Source organism: Scyliorhinus canicula, chromosome 4 (genome assembly GCF_902713615.1).
Source record: "Scyliorhinus canicula chromosome 4, sScyCan1.1, whole genome shotgun sequence".
NCBI lineage: Eukaryota > Metazoa > Chordata > Chondrichthyes > Carcharhiniformes > Scyliorhinidae > Scyliorhinus > Scyliorhinus canicula.
Window position 1 is genome coordinate 87,996,511 of NC_052149.1, and position 22,826 is coordinate 88,019,336.

At 43.7% G+C, this 22,826-nt stretch overlaps 2 protein-coding genes across 6 annotated transcripts in view; one reads left to right on the forward strand and one right to left on the reverse strand.

Annotated features, from left to right (window-relative positions):
- Positions 1 to 402: 402 nt before the first annotated feature.
- hspb11 (heat shock protein family B (small) member 11) lies at positions 403 to 8,918 on the reverse strand. Of its 3 annotated transcripts, none has more exons than XM_038794714.1 (5): positions 8,741 to 8,918; positions 2,169 to 2,275; positions 1,784 to 1,852; positions 1,629 to 1,672; positions 403 to 730 (listed from the first exon to the last, which is right to left on the reverse strand). In XM_038794714.1, the coding sequence occupies exons 1-5, from the start codon at positions 8,833 to 8,835 to the stop codon at positions 626 to 628; spliced, it is 420 nt and encodes a 139-aa protein (XP_038650642.1). In that variant the 5' UTR covers positions 8,836 to 8,918; the 3' UTR covers positions 403 to 625. The 3 variants fall into 3 exon arrangements, with proteins under 3 accessions (XP_038650642.1, XP_038650641.1, XP_038650643.1); XM_038794713.1 differs by having other exon boundaries at positions 403 to 733; positions 8,741 to 8,917; XM_038794715.1 differs by having other exon boundaries at positions 403 to 733; positions 2,169 to 2,427; positions 8,741 to 8,850.
- The window catches only part of lrrc42 (leucine rich repeat containing 42), a 31,282-nt gene continuing 17,347 nt past the window's right edge, over positions 8,892 to 22,826 (forward strand). The window contains exons 1-3 of one of the 3 annotated variants that reach the window (XM_038794704.1): positions 8,892 to 9,043; positions 11,349 to 11,822; positions 18,193 to 18,324. In XM_038794704.1, the coding sequence (XP_038650632.1) occupies positions 11,359 to 11,822; positions 18,193 to 18,324 (596 nt within the window). In that variant the 5' untranslated portion in view covers positions 8,892 to 9,043; positions 11,349 to 11,358. Of the gene's footprint in view, positions 9,044 to 9,096; positions 9,352 to 9,821; positions 9,841 to 11,348; positions 11,823 to 18,192; positions 18,325 to 22,826 lie in introns of those variants that run through there. The other 2 variants (XM_038794705.1, XM_038794703.1) reach the window with 2 other exon arrangements.

Consider the following 22,826-nt stretch of genomic DNA (forward strand, 5'->3'; position numbering starts at 1 on the left):
GTATTAAGTGGAAAAGATAATTTATCCGAAAGGGAATGGAGTATTTATGTTACATTTAGTACCCCAAATTGTTTTAAATATAAAACCAATTCATAGTTGTAAGCAAAATTGACATGAATGTCTTCAATTCAGAAGCTTAAGTATTGGTTGAAAGTTTAGTGTGGTGACCAATAAACAAAGTCTGTGGACTGGCAGAATGAGGTGAAGCAGTGGAAAGTAAGAAAGTACAGTACAAGTACTGTTGGTGGGTCTGGAATTACTCTTGTGTCAGAAAAAATAATCATGTACCAGAGAAAGACCTTCCGAGTAGTGCAAGTTGAAGATGTTGCAGTAGTTGTGATGGACTATTCAGATGTTGATAAAAGATACTTTCAGGAGTTACTAAAGACGACTATGACAGTGTAGCAAAACAAGAAGAATTTATTCATATGGATCAATAATTATGCATTGTAACAAATATTGACAACATATTTGTACTAGGAGGTGGATTGACGACGCTAAATTGCCCCTCAATTGGTAAAGAATAATTGGGTACTCTAAAAAAATTTTAAAATATTTGTACTAGTAATATTGTGCAGCTTCAGTGTTTGAAAATCTTGTTCTTCAACAGTTGTGCTGCATAGACTCAAGCACTTTCCTCTGTACCTTCCACTGTAACCTTGTGTATTGACACAAAGTGATCAAAACCAGATTTTATGAGAAACCGAAGGTGTGTGGCGCTGGTTCCATCCTGCTGCATAAGAAATATACTTTGTTACTTCACATTACCTTTTAAAAAAAATACTGCTATTCATTAGCTTAGTTGTAGAAATGCTGGTGAATGCATTACAGAGTTACATAGTCCAAAAGGTTCCAGGTTTGATTCCTGCTCTGTGCTCAGTTAGATTATTACAACTAATGGAACAAAGGGGCGCTAAATTGCTTTGATGTTTGAGTTAAGAAAAAAACTGTCTGTTCCTGTTCAGTGAAAACTACTGGAAAACACAATCAAGGGATAGGAACAGCTCTCAGCTTTTACACTGGTCAATCCTTATGTATGAATAGTGTCTAATCAGGCTAGGTGCTGGAGGCTAATGTTGTCAAGAAAGATAAAGCCTATATAGAGAGATGAGGATAAAAATCAAACTTGATTTTGTTGAATTAATAAAATGGCATTATTTCTCATGTATATAATGCACAAGTCACAACATACTCATAGGTAAATTGCATTTATCAATATTTAAGATGGATGTTTTTACACAGAATTGCATCAAATATATGGCAAATAAACAGGCCATTCAGCCCAACTAGTCCATGATGCTTCACAAGAGCCTCTCCATTTCTTTCTCATCTAAATCCTTTATATATTCGCTCCACTTATGTGCAGTGCATCTTGTGCTCCCAACATAATGAATATTATTTTGAACTAACTATCAAAGATGATAAAATGCACGTTGTACAACACTGAATTTCCCCCACTTTTCACCATTGGAAGGTAATGGGCTTTCTGCTGCAACAGTGCTGTAGAAATCAAGAACTTCAGTGGCATGCAAGAAATCAAGCTGCTCACTAGTCGCCTGGTGAGTTACCTACCTATAATCATTTTGTACAGAGTACTATATTATCGAATGGAAGATGTATGTACTTACTGTAAATTCCTCCATTTGAAGCTGTTCCTCAGAGCGCTCAAGTTCTGGTAAAAAAGACAGCACACGAGGAAAATCACCAAATTACCTAGAACAAAACAATTATTTTCCACAGTCATCTTGAAGATTTCATTAAAATGTTTGCTGAATGCACTTACCACTATTTGTTAAAGGTTCAAAATCTATTGGATCTCTTGCAACGCTTTTCTCAATACTCAGGCTGTGCACTGGAACAGTGATTCAAATAGGTGTTACTATTAAAATATATTGTAATTATTTTGAGTCTTGTTGTCTTTCTGCATTCTAATCAACAGTAACAAGATGGTTACATGTTTATTCGTGAACTTACACTGAAATATACACTCCTCAAAACTCAATATTTATTCACTATACCTGAATTTCAGTAGCATAGATAATAAATAATTAACAACTTTTGTTCATTGCATCCTATTTTATACACCTACAAAACCAGGTAAAACTGCATTTGTTACAATAAATTCTTAATATTATTTAATAGTTATTAATAAAGAGCAAAAATCTTACCATTATAACAGTGAATTTTCACAGAGCTAATTTTTATAAGATTAGCAAAACTTAGGATAAATTCTTGAGGGAACATTCCTGTCGTGATCCAAAATGTTTCAGTATTACTGTAAGCAGAATTATGAGAGATCATAGATACTTCTATGACTTGGCATTTTTAAAAAATAATTTTCATCCCTCTTTTCTGATCCATGTTTGATTAGTTTCACAGTAGATGCCACCTGTTGATCCTTGAAGAGATAGCCATTCTTCATATGAGCCTAGACAGAAACAACTTGCATTTATATAGCACCTTGTACATGATCAGCATCCCAAGGGGGTAGATAGTTAGGAAGAGGAGAGGAAATCAGCCAAAGTTTATGCTCCAGCATCTGAGCTATGATTTGTAATTCTTTACATTCTAATGAGAAATAAAAATATCCAAGGGGTTGACCCACCATCTTGTGGTTAACTAAAAAAATTAAAAATAATATCAAACTTCAAGAAAAAGTGTATAATTTCTCAAAAATCGGTGGCATGACAGAAGATTGGACAGAATATAAGAAACAGCAAAGAATGACTATAAGATTAATGATGGCAAAATTAGAGCATGACAGAAAGCTTGCTAGAAATAAAAAGACATCGTAAGCATTTCTGTAGATAATTTAAAAATGGAGAGTTAACAAAGTGGGCTTTGGTCTTATAGAAAGTGAGTCTCGGGAATTAATTATGTAAATAAGGAGGTAGCCGATGAATTGAAGAGGTATTTTGCATCGATCCTCACTCAAGCATACAAGTAACATACCAGAAATAGTTGCAATCAGGAAATAGAAGAGAGGGAGGAACTCAAGAAAATTACAATTACCTAGGAAAAGGTACTGAACAGATTGTTGGAATTGTGAACTGACAAGGCCACAGGTCCAGATGGACTTCATCCTAGGTACTTAAAAGATGTGTAATATAGTTGATGCATTAATTTTAATTTTCCAAAAATTCCCTAGAATCTGTGATGGTTCCATTAGTTTGGAGAATAGCAAATGTAACACCTTTAGTCAAAAAGGGGGACAGAAAGCAGGAAACTAGAGGCCAGTTAACTTAACATCATAAGGTAAATATTCAAAACTATTCTTAAAGACTTCATAGCAGGGTACTCAGAAAGATTCAATGTAATCAGACAGAGTCAACATGGTTTTGTGAGTGGGAAATTATGCGCGAGATTCAGAGCATTTTACGACTGCAGCATCTGGCCCCTAGGATCAGCGATCCTGCGCCGCACAGGGAGCCAGCACTTCACTGGAGCACAGCTCTAGCTGCCGATATGGGCACGAGCACAGACGGCGTGAGTTCCCGCATGCGCGCGGCTTGCCGTCTCTGCACCGGCCCTGACGCAACATGGCAGAGACCTGCAACATGGCGGAGACCTACAGGGGCCCGGAGCAGAGGAACATAGGCCCCCTCCCCACCAGGCCGTCCCCTGCAGCCAGAACGCCGAGGTCCCACCAGGTAGGACCACACGAGAACGATGCCGGCGGGACACGGCCCATCGCGCGGGGAGAATCACCGGGGCCATGTTGAGCAGAGAATCCCGCCCCATGTTTAACCAATTTATTGGAGAGTTTTGAAGAAGTAACATATGCTGTTGAAAGAGAGGACTGATGGATGTGTACTTAGATTTCCAGAAGGCATTTAATAAGGTGTCACATCAGTGGTTATTGCAGAAAATAAAAGTTCATGCTTTAGCGAGGAACATTGGTATTGATAGAAGATTGCCAATTAACAGGAAACAGTGAATAGGCACAAATAGGTCATTTTCTGGTTGGCAGGATGGAATGAATGGCATGCCACAAGGATCAGTTCTGAGGCCTCAGCTTTTTACAATTCACATAAATGACTTGGATGAAGGGACTCAAAGTTATGATTGCTAAATCTGATATTGACACAAAGATAGGTGGGCAAGTAAGATGTGAAGAAGCCACAAGGAGGCTACAAAGGGATGTCAACAGATTAAGTGAGTGGGCAAAGATCTGGCAAAAGGAGTTTCATGTGGGAAAATGTGAAATTGTCCGTAAGACACAGGAGCAGAATTAGGCCATTTGGCCGATCGAGTCTGCTCCACCATTCAATGAGATCATGACTGATTTGATATAGTCCTCAACTCCATTTGCCCACCTTATCCCCATAACTCTTGATTCCCATACTGATTAAAAATCTGTCTATCTCAAAATAAAAAAGCATATAATCTAATTGCAGAGCTCTGAGATGCAATAGGATCTGGTTGGTCTGGTGCATGAATTTCAAAAGGTTAGCATGCAGGTACAGCAAATAATTAGGAAATATGATAGAACACTACTGTTTATTGCGAGGGGTTGAATACAAAAGTAGGCAGGTTATGCTTCAGTTATACAGGGCATTGGTGAGACCATATCTGGAGTACTGTGTACAGTAATGGTCTCCTTCTTTAAGGAAGGATGTAAATGCATTGGAAGCAGCTCAGAGATTTACTAGACTAATACCTGAAATAGATGGTTGACTTACAAAGAAAGGTTGGACAGGTTATGTTCTACCCGCTAAAATTTAGACGGTAACTTGGTTAAAACATAAGATCCTGAGGGACCTTTACAGGGTGGACGTGGAGAGGATGTTTCCTCTTTCGAGAGAATATAGAACTAGGTATCAGTGTTTAAAAATAAAGGGTCGTCCATTCAAGACAGAATTTTTTCTCTCAGAATTGTGATCTTTTGGAACTCTTCTTCAAAAGGCGGTTAAGCAGTATCGCTGAATATTTTTACGGCACAGATAGATAGATTTGTGATAAGCAAGGGGTTGAAAGGTTATTGTGGGTAGGTGCGAATGTGGAGCTGATGTTACAATCAGAAGAGCAATGATCTTATTCAATGGCGGAACAGATTTGAGAGGCCAAGTGGCTTACTCATGCTCTTAATTCATATGTTCTTGGGTAAAGTTGATCATATGTTTCATTTATAATAATAATCTTTAGTAGTGTCACAAGTAGGCTTATATTAACACTGCAATAAAGTTACTGTGAAAATCCCCTAGTGACCACACTCCGGCGCCTGTTAAGGTACACTGAAGGAGAATTCAGAATGTCCAATTCATCTAACGAGCATGTTTTTCAGGACATGTGGGAGGAAACCGGAGCACCCTGAGGAAACCCACAGGGACACTGGGAGAATGTGCAGACTCTGCACAGACAGTGACCCAAGCCAGGAATCGAACCCAGGTCCCTTGTGCTGTGAAGCAACAGTGCAAACCACTGTGCCACCTTGCTCATTTCGGGTAATCTCTTTATTTACCCAAGGTAGTCAAGAGGATACGTGCCCCATGACATTCAATGGCATTACCAATGCTGAATCCCCCACAATCAACATCCTGGGGGTTACCATTGATCAGAACAAGAACTGGACTTGCCACAATAATCCCATGGCTACCAGAGCAGGTCAAAGGCTAGGAATCCCATGGTGAGTAACCTACCTCATGACCCCCCCCAAGCCTGCCCACCATCTATAAGGCACATGTCAGGAGTGTAATGGAACACTCTCTACTTGGCTGGATGAGTACAACACTCAAGAGGCTCAACACCATACAGGACAAAGCAGCCCGCTTGATTACTCCCCCTTCCACAAACATTAAACCCTCCACCATCGATGAACAGTGGCAGGCATGTGTACCATCCACAAGATGCACTGCAGTAACTCACCAAGGTTCCTTAGGCAGCACCTTCCAAACCCACGATCGCTACCATCTAGGACAAGAGCAGCAGATACCTGGAAGCCCCACCACCTGGAGGTTCGCCTTCAAGTCACTCACCACCTTGACATGGAAATATATCACTGCTCCGCTCCTTCACTGTCGCTTGGTCAAAATCCTGGAACTCCCTCCCTAAATGTACATTGGATATATCTACACCCGGACTGCAGTGCTTCAAGAAGGCAATTCACCACCATCTTCTGAAGGCAACTAAGGTGATAAATGCTGTCCCAACTGCGACGTCCACATCCCGTAAATGAATTTTTAAAAACCTGAATCATTCAGGAACACTCACTGGAGAACAATGATTCTATCTTTCTTTCTCTGCTGCTCTGCAGGCCAAGCTTCTGATCTCAGCCGATCTGGTGAGGAAATAAGAACTAGCGAAATTGGGGGTGTCACGTGTAAGTTGTCTGCTGCAACCAGCATCGAAAATATGGGAAGGGGAGGTTGGTAGGACTGATGAGATATGGAATTGGGGCTGGAGGGAGCTTGCATATCTATAACGGCTCTCAGTTCACACCATTGTTACTGTACGTGTCAACCTTGGTTAGGTGGCATTCACGCCTCTTGATTCACAAGGTTCTGGATTCAAGTCCAGTTCAGGATTTGAGCACCAAAGTCAAGTCTAACACTCCAGTGCTGCACTGCCGGAGGTGCCATCTTTTAGACGAGATGTTAAGCCAAGGTCCTGTCTGCCCTTTCAGATGTACATAAAGACACCATGCCCAATATTAATCCCTCAGTGAACATAAATTACAGATTTGTCATCTCACTGCAGTGTGTGTGAGCTTGTTTTGCATAAAGTTGCCTGCTGTGTCTCCTACATTACAACAGTGATTACACTTCAAAAGCACTTCATTGGCTGTAAAACACTTTAAGTGATCTGGAGGGATTGAAGGAGCTGGAAGCGAAGTATGGGCTGGAGTAGGGAGAAATGTTTAGATACATGCAGGTTTGGGATTTTGCCAGAAAGGAGATACAGAGCTTCCCGAAGGAACCGGCCTCCACATTGCTGGAGGAGGTGCTGACGACAAGGGGACTGGAAAAGGGGGTAGTGTCAGCGGTTTACGGAGCTATTTTGGAAGAGGATAAGGCACCACTGGAAGGGATCAAAGCAAAGTGGGAGGAAGAGTTGGGAGAGGTTATAGAGGAGGAGGTCTGGTGTGAGGTGCTCCGGAGAGTAAATGCCTCCACCTCATGTGCGAGGTTGGGGCTGATACAGCAGAAGGTGGTACACAGAGCACACCTCATGAGGGCGAGGATGAGCCAATTCTTTGAAGGAGTAGATGTGTGTGAGTGTTGCGGGAGCCTGCTAATCACGTTCATAAATTTTGGGCCTGTCCAAAGCTAGAGGATTACTGGAAGGAGGTTTTTATGGTAATTTCTAAAGTGGTGCCCGTGAAACTGGAATTTCTAAAGTGGTGCCCCCGGGAGGCCATATTCGGGGTGTCAGACCAGCCAGGGTTGGAAATGGGTGCGGAGGCAGATATCGTAGCCTTCACCTCGTTGATCGTCCAAAGGCAAATCCTGATGGGATGGAGGGCAGCCTCTCCACCCTGTGCCCTGGCGTGGCGGGTTGTGAAGGTTAAGTTTGAACTGAGGGGAAGGACGGAGGGGTTCTACAATTCATGGGCATTATTCATTATGCACTTTCAAGAACTGGATAACATCGAACATTAGTTGGGGGGATGTGTGGGAGGGTTGGGGGCAGGGGGGCTGTTTGTATTAAGGGTGACTATGGGTGATCCCTGGTTCCTTTTTGTCATTTGTTTGTGTAAACATGCAGGCTAATGTTTGGGGTTTGGTGGGAAGATGGGATCGTTGTTATTGATAAGTGATCTGGAGGGTGTGAAAGATGCTATATAAATACAAGCCGTTTTTATCATTGGCCTGTATTTTGCGATCAGTCGCAAAGCAAGAGTGCCCACCGCTGACGAAGTACGTCTTGCTGAAAGATGTAGCATTTCTCTGTGAGAATTTCATCTCTATCACTGTACAGTGGAACCGCAACTGATTGCAGCATTCTTTACTGGACATTTCAAACATGGAGCTGGAGTTATCGCATCAGGCTATCCAATCAGCCAATCACATTAAAGGTTTTTCACAGGCACCCGACCAAGAAACAAAAAGCAGTGGAATGAATTCAGTTTTTAAAAAATAACAAATCGCATCTCTGTTAAAAACCCAGTTACACCAGAGTGATATCAATGATTGTTAGCTCTGGGTGAGTAGAGGCCACAGCACAGCCTGTGATGGTGGTGCCCTGAATGACAGACCATGACTTCAGACTTGCATTACGTTCTGACGTTGCAGTCAGTTTCAGATGGGCAATGACAAAGAATGGCAATGGCAGTTCATAGCAAAAATATGGGTAATGATTCCCATGATCCCACCCCTCCTCCAGCACCACAGCCCTCCCAGAAACTGTGTTTAGCTAATTCCAGCCTCTTGACTGCAGCCAATTTTAACCGCTCTGCCGATGATGGTCGAGCCACCAGCTGTCAAAGGCCCTGATCCCTGGAATTCGCTCCCTAATTCTCTTCCTTCTTTAATAAACTCTATAAAATCTACCTGTTTGACAGATGACAGAGATTATGGTCATCTGCTATAATTTAATCGTGTGGTTAGGTGTCAAATTTTGTTTGATAACGCTTCTGGGGAGCACCTTGCTCTGTTTTACTTTGCTAAAGGCACTACCTGAATACCAGTTGTGGTTGTTATCTGAAGAGAAGAGAAGAGACTGATACCCTGGACACTCCTTGCAGCCTGTCCCCCCCCCCCCCCCCGCCGAGGCCGCCTCGGAGTGACGCCCAGGTCCTCACCCATCGATGATGTTCTCCGGTGGATGTTTCTCATCTCCAGAGGCCGCCAACACGACCTGCGTCCCCGCTACCATCAAACCAAAATCCTGCTTCATGTCGGCCTCCCCGTTGCCACAACAACCGGCCACTTCCGGTCCTCTCCGTAATCCCTCCCCAATGTTCAATATAGACTTCCGGTCCTTCCCCGTCTTCCCCACCCTCAAGTGTTCAGTTTATAGTTCCGAGCCCATGAGCTGCCAGGAAGCGGGAGTGTCACTAAATTGCGGAGTTTTACAGCTAAGCGGGGAGTCCCGGTGACTGTCGGTAAGGGTGGTAGCAGCTGGCCATCTAGGATAAGTGTTGGTCTCGAGTGGGGAGAGATTTAAGAGAAGAGGATGGATTCTCATTCAAGCACTTGCTCCCTCCGCAGCCCTGGGCGGGGTCTTATTGTCAGGAGGTGACATTTGGTGCCACGAGTGAGAGCTGGAAGAGTTAGTGTAGAATGGAGGAGTTTTAACTCTGCATCTGGCCAGTGAGTCGCTGGACTAATTGTTTTTGGACCCCTACCAAAATTTTGTTCCTTGGCATTGATTCTATCCTTCCCCTGATTCCGCCCTCAGACTGAGTATTTGGTGAGATTTTAGTAGTTAAAGTTTAATCTTTAAAATTGATCTTGCATGAATGTCAGAATAATTGACATTAATATTGTTTTATCATTTGATGTAATATATCTGATAAATATAATAGTGTCCACATCAAATTAATATTCTCTTTGTGGTGATTCAGTTCCACTCAGATGGACAACAGTATTTAGCATTTAAAAATGAACTCCACTGCAATTAATAATAATTCATTAGGCTCTTAACAAACAATCTGATAGGAAAGCAAAGCAATCAGAGTGTAGCCAATAACCCTGACAAAAGGATGCGCCACAAAGGACTGGCAAGATGCAAGACTAGCAAAGTTATGTCATGGCTGGTGTCCTGAAGCTGGATCACCCAACCTTTGCAAGTGGCAGGGACACCATTTCTACTTTTTTCTCATTCATGAGGCATATGAGCAGGTTTTGGAATGATAAAGTTTGGCTCATCTTTAAAATGAATTTCCAAAAAAATGTTGAGGTATGAAGAAAAGGAACAACTTGTCGAGCAAAAATAAAGCAATGTCAATGTGTTAAATGGCTTAAAACTTTTTTTAAAATGATTTGACAATAAGAGTGTTGTTAGAGGGTGAAAGTGCATGTGTCCGGCTCAGGGTGCTCACTTATTCATTCACTCACCCTCGCCTGCTGTGTGAGTATGTGTTGGTTTGTGAGGGTAAGTGAAAATCCTGAGGCTGGAAGTGAGCCAGACAAACTCATTTTCTCTCTCACACATACACACACCCTCTTGCCCCTCTCTCTCTCTTGCACGCACACTCTCTTCGCACACGGACACTCTCCTCTTTCTCAATCACAAAATGGGCTTCAATCTCTGTCGCCTATATGTCAATATTTTCACCCTCATCCTTGTCTATTTCCATAATTGCTGAAATTCTAATCAAAACTCAATCTTCAATCTTTCTTTATCTGCCACCTGACTTCCACCCTCCATAAACCCTATTTTGTTGCATTCTATTTATTTAAAGTTCCAATTTCCCAATATACCTGCCCTAGATAGTCTCGGCTGGCTGCTTTAGCCGGCTGGTAACAGATTGCCATTGAGGGTATGTGTTGCACTTGGGATCAAGTGGGGAGCAAATAAGGAGAAGAGGATGGACTCTCATTCAACTGCCACGCTTAGTCCCCAGGGCTGGGTGTCCCATTTAATGATGTGACCCCTAGAACAACTGGTGAAGGCTGTAAGAGTCTGGAGTGGAGATGTCTTAACTCTGGATCTGCATTGCTCAACTAATTGTCTTTGTGCCCCTGCCAAACCTCTGTTGCTTTGGCACTGCCTCCATCTTGTCCCTGGTACATGAGTTGAAAATCCTTATCCTCCTGTACAAATAACTTTACGGATCCACCTCTACCTCTGCAGCAGACTTGTATCCCTTTCTAAGTCCAGCCTTTTGTAAACCCTATAAATATTCACTCGCTGCACAATAGCCATCATCTGTACTTCCCTTCCTAAACCTCCTGACAATCGTTTTCCACTTTCAAAAGTCACAGGAAACCTATTTTTCTTTGTCCAAGGTTCCATATGCACCTTTTCTAATTGTGGGTTCTAGTCTATGAAGTTCAATATTGGCAGGTCTTTTAAAGAAATATGAGGAGCCAAGAAGAAAGTGAAAAAGAACTTGTGACTAGAATTCTCATGATTGTGCATGTGTAAAGCAAAACTGACAGAGCAAAATGTGACAACTGACTGTGTAGATAGATAAAAGTGTGGGTGGGAAGTGTCCATGTTCATGCAGCATTGGGATCAGTTTTGAAACCAGCAATAGATCCTACAAAAAATGAACTGTTGCCATTGTCTTGTCACCAAGAATAGATAAAGCAGTGGATGTGAGTTTAAACCATTCACTAGAGAAATATAATTTTCAGAAATGTGCCCTGAATTATAAGAATCAGATTTTTGGATTTTGTTGCTTGAAGTTCTAAAAGTTTAGATATATCAGAATTTAAACAAAAAATGTTTATTTTTTTCAGATTTTTTCCAATGTCTTCACACACTAGTACAAGTCCTGCATTTGAATTTGGGCCTATCTATGTACGTGAAAAGGGACAACTGCACCTGTTGAATGGTACTTCAAACTTGAGAAGCACTGGAAAATCCAAGTCACTGCGACTGTTTCAAAAGGGCTTCACTGTTAAACTGTGTATAGAAGATGGAGACAAGCCAAGCACTTGCAGGACTGATCACATTGTCTTCACATACACTAAGGAAGGGAGTCTTCGCTATTCTCCCAAGTCGCTTTTTGATGTAGTGCTTGGCTTTATAGCTGACAACATACAGCATGTTGACTCACTAATTGGCTTCCCTGAGCAGATTGCTGAAAAACTTTTCATTGCAGTAGAAGCAAGGAAGAAATTTGTTGATCCTGACACGAGTACAGAGGCGCTACTTAAATTCAGTGAGGCTTACGGAAGTCTTGTGCTCCGGTCCCTGTGTTTACGAGACAGGTACAATCTTTTTTATCTGATCCAGTATGGTAATATTGAAAATTCCTGCCCTAATTCTCCGCACCATTCAGAAAAATTTCTGCATCTGAAACATTTCTTCTCTGTTCTCTTTACAAATGTTGACTGACTCTGCTGCAATTCCAAATTTTTTAGCTGGTGGGACTAGAGTTGACATTGGTGCTCCTACGTTAGGGTAGGGGGAGAATGGGTATGAAGCCCAGTTGCTATCTGGTGATTGCTTTTGGAAGGTGCACAGAAGTGCACACCAGTTGAGAATAGTTGGGCTTGGTATAATGCGCTTCCTCCAACCCCATCAAATAGTCTGATGTCACTCAGTGTCTCTCTCACACACAGAATGACTACTTGGAAAAGGTACTTGAGTGCTCTCAATATTCTCCTGTTTGAAACTGCACCTTCAGGTGGTGCTAACATTGGTTGGGGCAAGGATGCAAGTTGTTTTGTTGTTCCACAGTACAATACAACTGTTTCATTAGATACTGGCAGTGTCCAATGATTATTATGTAATGATTTGTATTTAATAATTTAATGATCTTTAATAATATTTTGAAAACTTTTCTTTTTCACTTGCCCATTTCACATAATCTAGGGACCTACCATAGCTAGGAAAGCAGACAGACGATCTGCCTCCAAGACTCTGCTAGTTGCTGCTGTTGGGACATGTGTGCACATGTCTAGGTGGCTACTCCCTCTGATCTTGCTGCTTGGATGCCTTGCAGGCTAAGCACCACCCTGCCATGGCACAACTAAGATCAAGAAGTGAAGTGAAGGAATAAAAGCAATATCTCTCTGCACTGTAGCATCACTCCAGTTTGGTTATTAATGAGATGTAAGTCACATTACACTCTTCTCTGACCAAAATTGTTACCTTTTGAGAACTGTGTTCTGTGGTGTTAGACACTGGTATTTCAATCCTTGGCCAAGGTCTGAAACTAGCTAAGACTAAATTGATGAACTGTCTTTACTGTAAGAGCGCTGCATGAAATCAACTTGGCCTTAGGCAATCTCAATTAATTTGTTTTTGGAGAGAGGCCTATAACACAAAATTGCTCCTAATTTGGTTCAAATTTACTGTTGCTCAGAGACCAAGATGGGGAATCAAAAAGGTTTTTGCTGAAACACATTACTGAGGCCGAGTAGAAAGACTTCACTCTGTACCTCAACTAGTGACTTGACCGAAGAGCACTGGATGCTCAAGGTGGCAAGTTCCAGTTTTCAGTACTAACAACCACAGAACTAACAAAATTAATAGCCTTCTTTTTAAAATAGCTAGTGCCAGAACCATTACAATCAGTTGTTTGGGTTTAATTTGGGAAAAAATAATTGATGAAATAGCTTTTTGGCTCATCAATAAAAATATTAGCTGCAACAGCGGCAAAGAACACTTGGCAATTTAAAGTATTTATATTTCATGGGGTGTGGGTGCCACTGGCAGTGCCATTATTCATTGTCAATCCACAATTGCCCTTGAATGTAGTGACTTACTAGACATCTTGGAGGGTGGTTTACAAATTAGTTGAGAGTCAACCAGATTGCTGTAGATCTGGAGTCACGTGTAGGTCGGATCAGGTAAGGACAGCAAATCTTTCACCCTAATGGACATTTGTAACCAAGATAGATTTTTACAATAATCGACGATAGTTTCATGGTCATCATTACTGAAACTAAAGTGAGAGTGACTGCCCTTGACATCAAGGCAACATTTGACTGTGTGTGGCAAAATGAGTTAATGGCAATTAGAGAAAAAAAGGCTCCAATGGTTGGAGTCATACCCGGAACACTGGAAGATGGTTGTGTTTGTTGGAGCTTAATAATCTCCGTTCCAGGGCATCACTCCAGGGGGTTCCTCAGGGTAGTGTCCTAGGCCTAACCAATCTCAGCTGTTTCATCAATAACCTTTCTTTCCATAATTGGTCAGAAGTGTGGATGTTGACGGCATGGTGGCACAGTGGTTAGCACTGCTGCCTATGGCGCTGAGGACCTGGGTTTGAACTGTGTGGAGTTTGCACATTCTCCCTGTGTCTGTGGGTTTCACCCCCACAACCCAAAGATGGGCATGGTAAGTGTATTGGCCATGCTAAATTGCCCCTTACTTGGAAATAAAAAATTGGATACTTTTTTTTAAAAGTGTGAATGTTGGCAGATGATTGCCCAATGTTCAATACCATTTGTGACGACTCGTACTGAAGCAGTCCATATACAAATGCAGCAAAACCTGGCCAATATCCAGGCTTGGGCTGACAAGTGGCAAATAACATTTGCACCGCAAAAGTGCCAGGCAGTCACTGTCTGCAATAATAGAGAATGTAACCGTCTCCCCTTAACATTCAATGTCTTGATTGGCACCCCATCCTCAAACATTCACTAGCTCCACCACCAACGCACAGTGGCAGCAGTGTATACCATCTACAATACAGTGGAAGCAGTGTATACCATCTATAAGATACAGTGCAGGAGCTCAACAAGCCTCCTTAAACAGCATCTTCCACAACGGCTACTATCTAGAAGGACAAGAGGAGCAAACACATAGGGCCACCACCAACTGGACGTTCCTCTCCAAGCCACTCTCCATCCTGACTTGGAAATGTATCAGCATTCCTTCACTGTGGCTGGTTCAAAATCCTGGAACTCCCTCCATAACAATGTCGTGGGTGTGCCTACACCACATGGACTGCAGCAATTCAGGCAGCTCACCACCATCTTCTCAAGGGCAATTAGGGAGAGGCAGTAAATGCTGGCCTAGCCAGCAACACCCACACCCATGAATTAAGTTTTTAAAACTGGCAATTTAGCGTGGCCAATCCACCTAACCTGCACATCTTTGGGTTGTGGGGGTGAAACTCGCGCAGACATGGGGAGAATATGCAAACTCCACATGGACAGTGACCCAGGGCCGGGGTTCGAACCCAGGTCCTCAGCACCGCAGTCCCAGTGCTAACCACTGCGCCACGTGCCGCCCCGTGACTCTGGATTATGAGTCCAGTGACATGGGGCGGCATGGTAGCACAGTGTTTAGCATTGTTGCTTCACAGCGCCAGGGACCCGGGTTCGATTCCCGAGTTGGGTCACTTTCTGTGCGGAGTCTGCACGTTCTCCCTGTGTCTGCGTGGGTTTCCTCCGGGAGCTCCGGTTTCCTCCCACAAGTCTCGAAAGACGTGCTTGTTAGGTAAATTGGACATTCTAAATTCTCCCTCAGTGTACCCGAACAGGCGCCAGAGTGTGGCAACTAAAGGATTTTCACAGTAACATCATTGCAGTGTTAATGTAAGCCTACTTGTGACACTACTAATTTTTTTAAAATAAATTTAGATTACCCAATTATTTTTTCCAATTTGGGGGCAATTTAGCGTGGCCAATCCACCTACTCTGCACATTTTTGGGTTGTGGGGGCGAAACCCACGCAGACACGGGGAGAATGTGCAAACTCTACATGGACAGTGACCCAGAGCCGGAATCGAACCTGGGACCTCAGTGCCGTGAGGCAGTTGTGCTAACCACTAGGCCACCGTGCTGCCCGTGACACTACTAATAAAGATTATTATTATTGCGTTGCTTATGTCTCCCCTATCTATATCCCTGGTTCAAATACCAAGGTGGCCTACGTAGGGAAAGCCTGGTGTTTACCAAACCTTTTTCGTAATTGGCCTGGGAGTGGAGGCATGGATATATCTCGTGTCCATGGAAATCAGATTCACTCCAGCATTTAAAAGCAGTGCTTTATCAGATGGAGGAGGAGTTCAAGAGGTGGGACATGCTGCCATTGTCGTTGGCGGGGAGGGTGCAGTCCATCAAAATGACGGTGCTTCCGAGGTTATTGTTCCTCTTTCAGTGCCTGCCCATCTTTATCCCCAGGGCCTTCTTTAGGAGAGTGACTAGCAGTACCTTGAGCTTTGTGTGGGCACATGGGACTCCGAGAGTGAAGAGGGTGTTCCTGGAGCGAGGGAGGGATAGAGGCGGGCTGGCGCTGCCCAACCTTCTGGGGTACTATTGGGCGGCCAATGTGTCAATGGTGCGTAAATGGGTGATGGAGGGGGGAGGGGCGGCATGGAAAAGAATGGAGATGGCGTCATGTAGAGGTACGAGCCTGGGTGCCATGGTAACGGCGCCGTTGCCGCTCTCCCCTAAGAGGTTTACCACGAGCCCGGTGGTGGCGGCGACCCTAAGAATCTGGGGACAGTGGAGACGGCATAGGGGGGAAACAGGGGGCTCGATGGAGGCTCCATTGGGTGGCAATCATCGGTTCATCCCAGGGAACTGGGATGGGGGATTTAGGGGGTGGCAAAGTGTGGGCATCAGTAAATTGAGGGACCTGTTTATTAGCGGGAGGTTTGCGGGCCTGGGGGAACTGAAAGATAAATTTGGGCTTCCCCAGGGAACATGTTCAGATACTTGCAGGTAAAGGCGTTTGCTAGGCGACAGGTAGAGGGATTCCCTTTGCTGCCCTCGCGGGGGACGATGGACAGAGTGCTTTCGGGGGTGTGGGTCGGAGAGGGGAAGGTGTCTGACATCTATAAGGTAATGCAGGAGGTGGAGGAGTCGTCAGTGGAGGAGCTGAAGGCTAAATGGGAGGAGGAACTCTGGGAGCAGATAGAGGACGGAACTTGGGCGGATGCCTTGGAGAGAGTCAACTCTTCCTCCTCATGTGCGAGGCTTAGTCTCGTCCAATTTAAGGTGCTGCACCGGGCCCACATGTCCGGGACTAGGCTGAGTAGGTTCTTTGGGGGTGAGGACAGGTGCACCAGATGTTCGGGGAGTCCAGCGAACCACGCCCATATGTTCTGGGCATTGTTGCACGTTTTACTTGAGTGTAATTCGCGTTTATTGGAGTGTATTAACACGCCTCCGTTTAAAGGCCGTGTGCTTAACACTGCTAGGCTCTATATGTGTATTTTCAGCTCGGGAGTCGCCAGGTGCCGTATAAACACCTCACAAATATTCCACGGTCAGGTTCAAAGTAATAAAACGATACACCGATTAGTAAGTTCCAAACGATTAGTATTTATTATGACAAATATAATAAATACGTATGCACACGCTAAGGGACTAAGCTACAACTAAACTAAGCGATCAGAATACTTAACTAAACAGGAACAGGCAAGGTCAGGGAGCGAGGCCTTCGTTTCGATCTTGGTCTGTAACCTTCAGAGAGTGTGCTGGTCGCTGGGGGTCTAGTGGGGCTGGTTCGCGTAGCGAGCGTCGTATTGTCACTTACGGTTCGGCGGCTGGTGCTCAACGGCTGGAGTCAGGATACAAGTCGAAGTTCTGGGTCGAAGTCAAAGCCGGAGCACAAAAACAACAGACAGGACCATGTGTGGGGGTCTATCTTTATAGGGCCCCAATGTCCGTGCCTTTTTTGGGGCGGGCTTTCACCTTCAGGTATCGATTGGATCAGATCCCAATCGATATCTTTTGAATTCCCCCAATGTGAGGGTCTCTCCTCGATGGAGGGGGCGGTCTCTATGGTGGATACTTCTGGTGCCGCTCTGTCTGGACATCCACTTAAAGTATCTATTCAAAACCCAAATGTTGCCATTGTGTGTGCCCAGATCTGGATTGCCTCATTAATATGCAAAGCGTTTTGCTATTAACACCTTTGGTTTGAGATCTTCCACCTGGCCAGAAACTAGTTTTGCTGCTTGCAAAATGCTAATCAGTCTTTGCAGACTGCTTGTCTTGGCTAAACTGCTTTTTCCCTGCAGTCTTAGCAGTTCTCCATCTTGTTAGCCCAGTGTCCATCTTAGGTGGCTACAGCATGCCCAGCACTGGAAGAATTCTGGAAGGGGGTGGCGGGGACGGTGTCGAGGGTGGTTGGATCCAGGGTCAAACCAGGGTGGGGACTCACGATTTTTGGAGTTGCGATAGAGCCGGGAATGCAGGAGGCGAAAGCGGCCGGTATCCTGGCCTTTGCGTCCCTAGTAGCCTGACGAAGGAAGGATGCGAGGCCCCCAAGTGTGGAGACCTGGATCAGTGACATGGCGGGATTTATAAAATTGGAAAGGGTCAAATTTGCCCTGAGAGGATCAATACAAGGGTTCTATAAACGATGGCAGCCTTTTCTGGACTTCCTGGCTCAAAGATAGGTGTCTTGGTCAATAGCAGCAGCAACCCCGGTGGGGGAGGGGGGGGTGTGTAAGGGTGTTCCTTATTGTAGTTTCTATTATGTAACTTAATATTGTGTTAATTTGCGTTGTTGTTAAAATGCTGTGTTGTTCATGGAGGTGGGGGCGAATGTTTATGATTGCTAATATTGTTATTTTTGGTATTTTATTATGGTTCGATGTTGTTGTATAAATTCAAAATTTTTCAATAAAAATTATTTCAAAAAAAAAAGCAGTGCTTTATATAATTTCAGATGTTTAATGGTGTCGGAAAAATTGGAAGAAATCCAGTCTTTTCGAGGTTTGATGTGCCTGGATCTGTCCAGCTGTAAGCTGGGGGATGAACACGAGCTCCTAACGCACTTGACATCTGAAACCTTAGTGAGGTACGGTATGCGTTGTGGATACAACAAAAACATTATGAGAAATGTTTACCAGTTCCATGCAAAATAAATCTTCATGGCATTGTCTCATGCCCTGAGCAGACTTAACACATTAGCAGCATACTTGACTGGTACTTGAGTCCTTAAATGACTTGGCAGCTCCAGAGCAAAAGCAGTTCACAACATGCACTCAGTTATTTTCCTGACCATAATTAGGGCCAGTAATTTAGCAGTAATTTAGCAGAATTGTTCAGTGCTGTTGATTATTTCTCAATACCACCACTGCCCTGCTCCAATGGTCCATCTTCATAAAGTAGTACTTTAAATGTCTTTCCTTGTAAAGTTTAACTGTCTATTGACGTAAAAGCCTGCCTGATTCACTAATGCCCTTGTCTGGTCTGGCCTACATGTGACTCCAGATCTATAGCAATATGGCTGACTGTTATCTGCCCTCTGAAATGGCCCAGCAAACCACACAGTAGTAGAAAATTGCTACGAAGTCTGAACGGATGGAAACCAGTGTTGCAATCCCGGTTGAGGTGGTAACTAATTCCACAGGCCGGCCGCTCTGAATAAAGAAATTTATCTTCATCTCTGTCCTGAATGGTCTACCCCGTATCTTCAGATTGTGACCCCTGCTTCTGAACACCCCCACCATCCGAAACATCCTGCATCTACCCTGTCTTGTCCTGTTAGAATTTTCTAGGTTTCTATGAGATTCCTCCCTCATTCTTCTGAACTCCAGTGAATACAATCCTATCCAATTCAATCTCTCCTCCTACATCAGTCCCTGCCATCCCAGCAATCAGTCTGGTAAACCTTTGCTGCACTCCCTCTAGAGCAGGAACATGTTTCCTCAGATAAGGAGAACAAAACTGCACACAATACTCCCGGTGTGGCCTCGCCAAGGCCCTGTACAATTGCAGCGAGACAGCCCTGTTCCTGTGTTTGAACCCTCTCGCTATGAAGGCCAACATACCATTTGCCTTCTTTATGGTCGGCTGTACCTGCATTCTTGCCTTCAGTGACTGGTGTACGGGGATGCTCCGGTCTCTTTGCACGTTCCCCTATCTATCTCAATGCACTACCCCTAAACTCATGCACTTTAATTTTACACTCAAATCTCTTATGCGGGACTCTATCAAAAGCCTTTTAAAAGTCCAAATACAACACATCCATTGCCCCCCCCCCCCCCCCTCTGTCAACTCTACTAGTTACACCCTCGAAGAATTCCTGTAGATTTGCCAAGCATGATCTCCCCTTTGTAAATCCATGCTGACTCTGTCCAATCCTGTCACTATTTTCTCATTGCTCTGCTATAAAATCTTTGATAATGGATTCTAGAATTCTCCCCACTAGTGACATCAGGCTTACTGGTCTATAATTCACTGTTTTCTCTCTACCTCCCTTTTTCAAATAGTGGAGTTACATTAGCTACCCTCCAATCTACAGAGACTGTTCCAGAGTCTGTCGAATGCTGGAAGATGACCATCAATGCATCCGCTGTTTCTAGGACCACTTCTTTAAATACTCTGGGCTGTAGATTATCATGCCCTGGGGATTTATCAGCTTTGAATCCCAACAATTTCCCCAACAGCATCTCTCTACTAATATTGATCATCTTTACTTCCTCCCTCTCACTAAACCCTGCATTCCTCAACATTTCTGGTATCTGATTTATGTCCTCAATGTGAAGACAGAATCGAAGTGTGTATTTAATTGCTCAACCATTTCTTTGTCCCCTATTCTCCATTCCCCTCTTTCTGACTGTAAGGGACCTTCACTTATCTTCACCAAACCTTTTTCTCTTTACATGCCTATAGAAGCTTTTACAGTCAGTTTTTATGTTCCCTGCAAGCTTACTTTAGTACTCTATTTTCCCCTTCTTAATCAATCCCTTGGTCCTTCTTTGCTGAATTCTAAACTGCTCCCAATCATCAGACCTGTTGTTTTTCTTGGCCATTTTGTAAGCTTCTTCTTTGGATCGAGTATTATCTTTAATTTCCCTTGTAAGCCATGGATTGGCTGCCTCTCCTGTTTTACTTTTGTGCCAGATAGAAATAAACATTGTTGCAATTCGCACATGAGCTCCTTGAATCTTTGCCATTGTCTATCTACTGTCGTCCCTTTAAGTAACATTTCCTAATCTATCATAATCAACCTGCACCTCATACCATCGTAGTTTCCTTTATTAAGATTCAGGACCCTAGTCTCAGAATCAAATTCTTCACACTCCATCTTGATGAAAAATTCTATCATGTTATGGTCACTCATCCCCAAGGATCTCGCACAAGATTGCCAATGATTCCGATCTCATCTCACATTACCAGTCTAGGATGGCTCGCTGCTGATAGTTGGTTCCTCAACGTATTGGTCCAGAAAACCATCCCGTATACACTCAGGAATTCCGCCTCTACGGTATTGTGGCTTATTTGATTTGATTTGATTTGCACAATCTATATGTAGATTAAAATCACCCATAATTACAAATATTCCTTTATCGCATGCGTCTCGAATTTCCTGTTTAATGCTATTCCCAGTGCAGTTTGGGGGTCTATATATTATTCCCACTAATATTTTTGCCCCTTGGTGTTTCTCCACTCTACCCACACAGATTCCACATTATCAGAGCTAATATCCTGCCTCATTATTGCACTAATTTCCTCTTTAACTAGCATTGCCACTCCACCGCTTTTTTTTTGTCTATCCTTCCTAAATACTGAATATCCCTTAGTTCGGTGGCGCAGTGGTTAGCACTACCGCCTTAAGGCGCCGAGGACCCTGGTTTGATCCTGGCCTCGGGTCACTATCTGTGTGGAGTTTGCACATTCTCCCCGTATCTGTGTGGGTCTCTCTTCCCACAACCCAATGATGTGCAAGGTAGGTCGATTAGCCATGCTAAATTGCCCCTTAATTGGGGGGAAAAAAAAGAATTGAGTATTCTAAATTTATTTTTGAAATAGTTCATCCACCATATTGCGAGTGCTCCGCATGTTAAGGCACAAAACTTTAAGCTTGTCTTTTTAACATTACTTCTCTCGCTCCCAATATTTTTCACTGTGACCCTGTTTGAATCTGGCCCTCGGTTTCTCTGCCTATCACTTTTTTCTTATTCCCCATTCTGTCTTTTGTTTTTGTCCTTGTTTCCTCCTCCTCTAACTCCTTGCATAGGCTCACATCCCACTGTCATTTTAGTTTAAATCCTCCCCAACCACTTTAGCAAATCTGGAGTCTGGAGAAGGATGTGTAGATAGCCTGGGTCACATTGAGATCTAAAAAGACGAGGTGTTGGGCGTCTTGAAAAATATTAAGGTAGATAAGTCCCCAGGGCCGGATGGGATCTACCCCAGAATACTGAAGGAGGCTATAGATGAAATTGCTGAGGCCTTGGCAGAAATCTTTGGATCTTCACTGTCTTCAGGTGATGTCCCAGAGGACTGGAGAATAGCCAATGTTGTTCCTTTGTTTAAGAAGGGTAGCAAGGATAATCCAGGGAACTATAGGCCGGTAAGCCTCATGTCAGTGGTAGGGAAATTGCTGGAGAGAATTCTTCGAGACAGGATCTACTCTCATTTGGAAGCAAATGGACATATTAGTGAGAGGCAGCATGGTTTTGTGAAGGGGAGGTCGTGTTTCACTAACTTGATAGAGTTTTTCGAAGAGGTCACAAAGATGATTGATTCAGGTAGGGCAGTGAATGTTGTCTATATGGACTTCATTAAGGCCTTTGACAAGGTCCGTCATGGTAGACTGGTACAAAAGATGAAGTCACACGGGATCAGGGGTGAGCTGGCAAGGTGGATACAGAACTGGCTAGGTCATAGAAGGCAGAGAGTAGCAATGGAAGGGTGCTTTTCTAATTGGAGGGCTGTGACTAGTAGTGTTCCGCAGGGATCAGTGCTGGGACCTTTGCTGTTCGTAGTATATATAGATGATTTGGAGGAAAATGTAACGGTCTGATTAGTAAGTTTGCAGACGACACAAAGGTTGGTGGAATTGCGGACAGCGATGAGGACTGTCAGAGGATACAGCAGGATTTAGATCATTTGGAGACTTGGGTGGAGAGATGGCAGATGGAGTTTAATCCCGACAAATGTGAGGTAATGCATTTTGGAAGGTCTAATGCAGGTAGGAAATATACAGTGAATGGTAGAACCCTCAAGAGTATTGAAAGTCAGAGAGATCTATCTGTACAGGTCCACAGGTCACTGAAAGGGGCAACACAGGTGGAGAAGGTAGTCAAGAAGGCATATGGCATGCTTGCCTTCATTGGCCGGGGCATTGAGTATAAGAATTGGCAAGTCATGTTGCAGTTGTATAGAACCTTAGTTAGGCCACACTTGCAGTACAGTGTTCAATTCTGGTCGCCACACTACCAGAAGGATGTGGAGGCTTTAGAGAGGGTGCAGAAGAGATTTACCAGGATGTTGCCTGGTATGGAGGGCATTGGCTATGAGGAGCGGTGGAATAAACCCGGTTTGTTCTCACTGGAACGACGGAGGTTG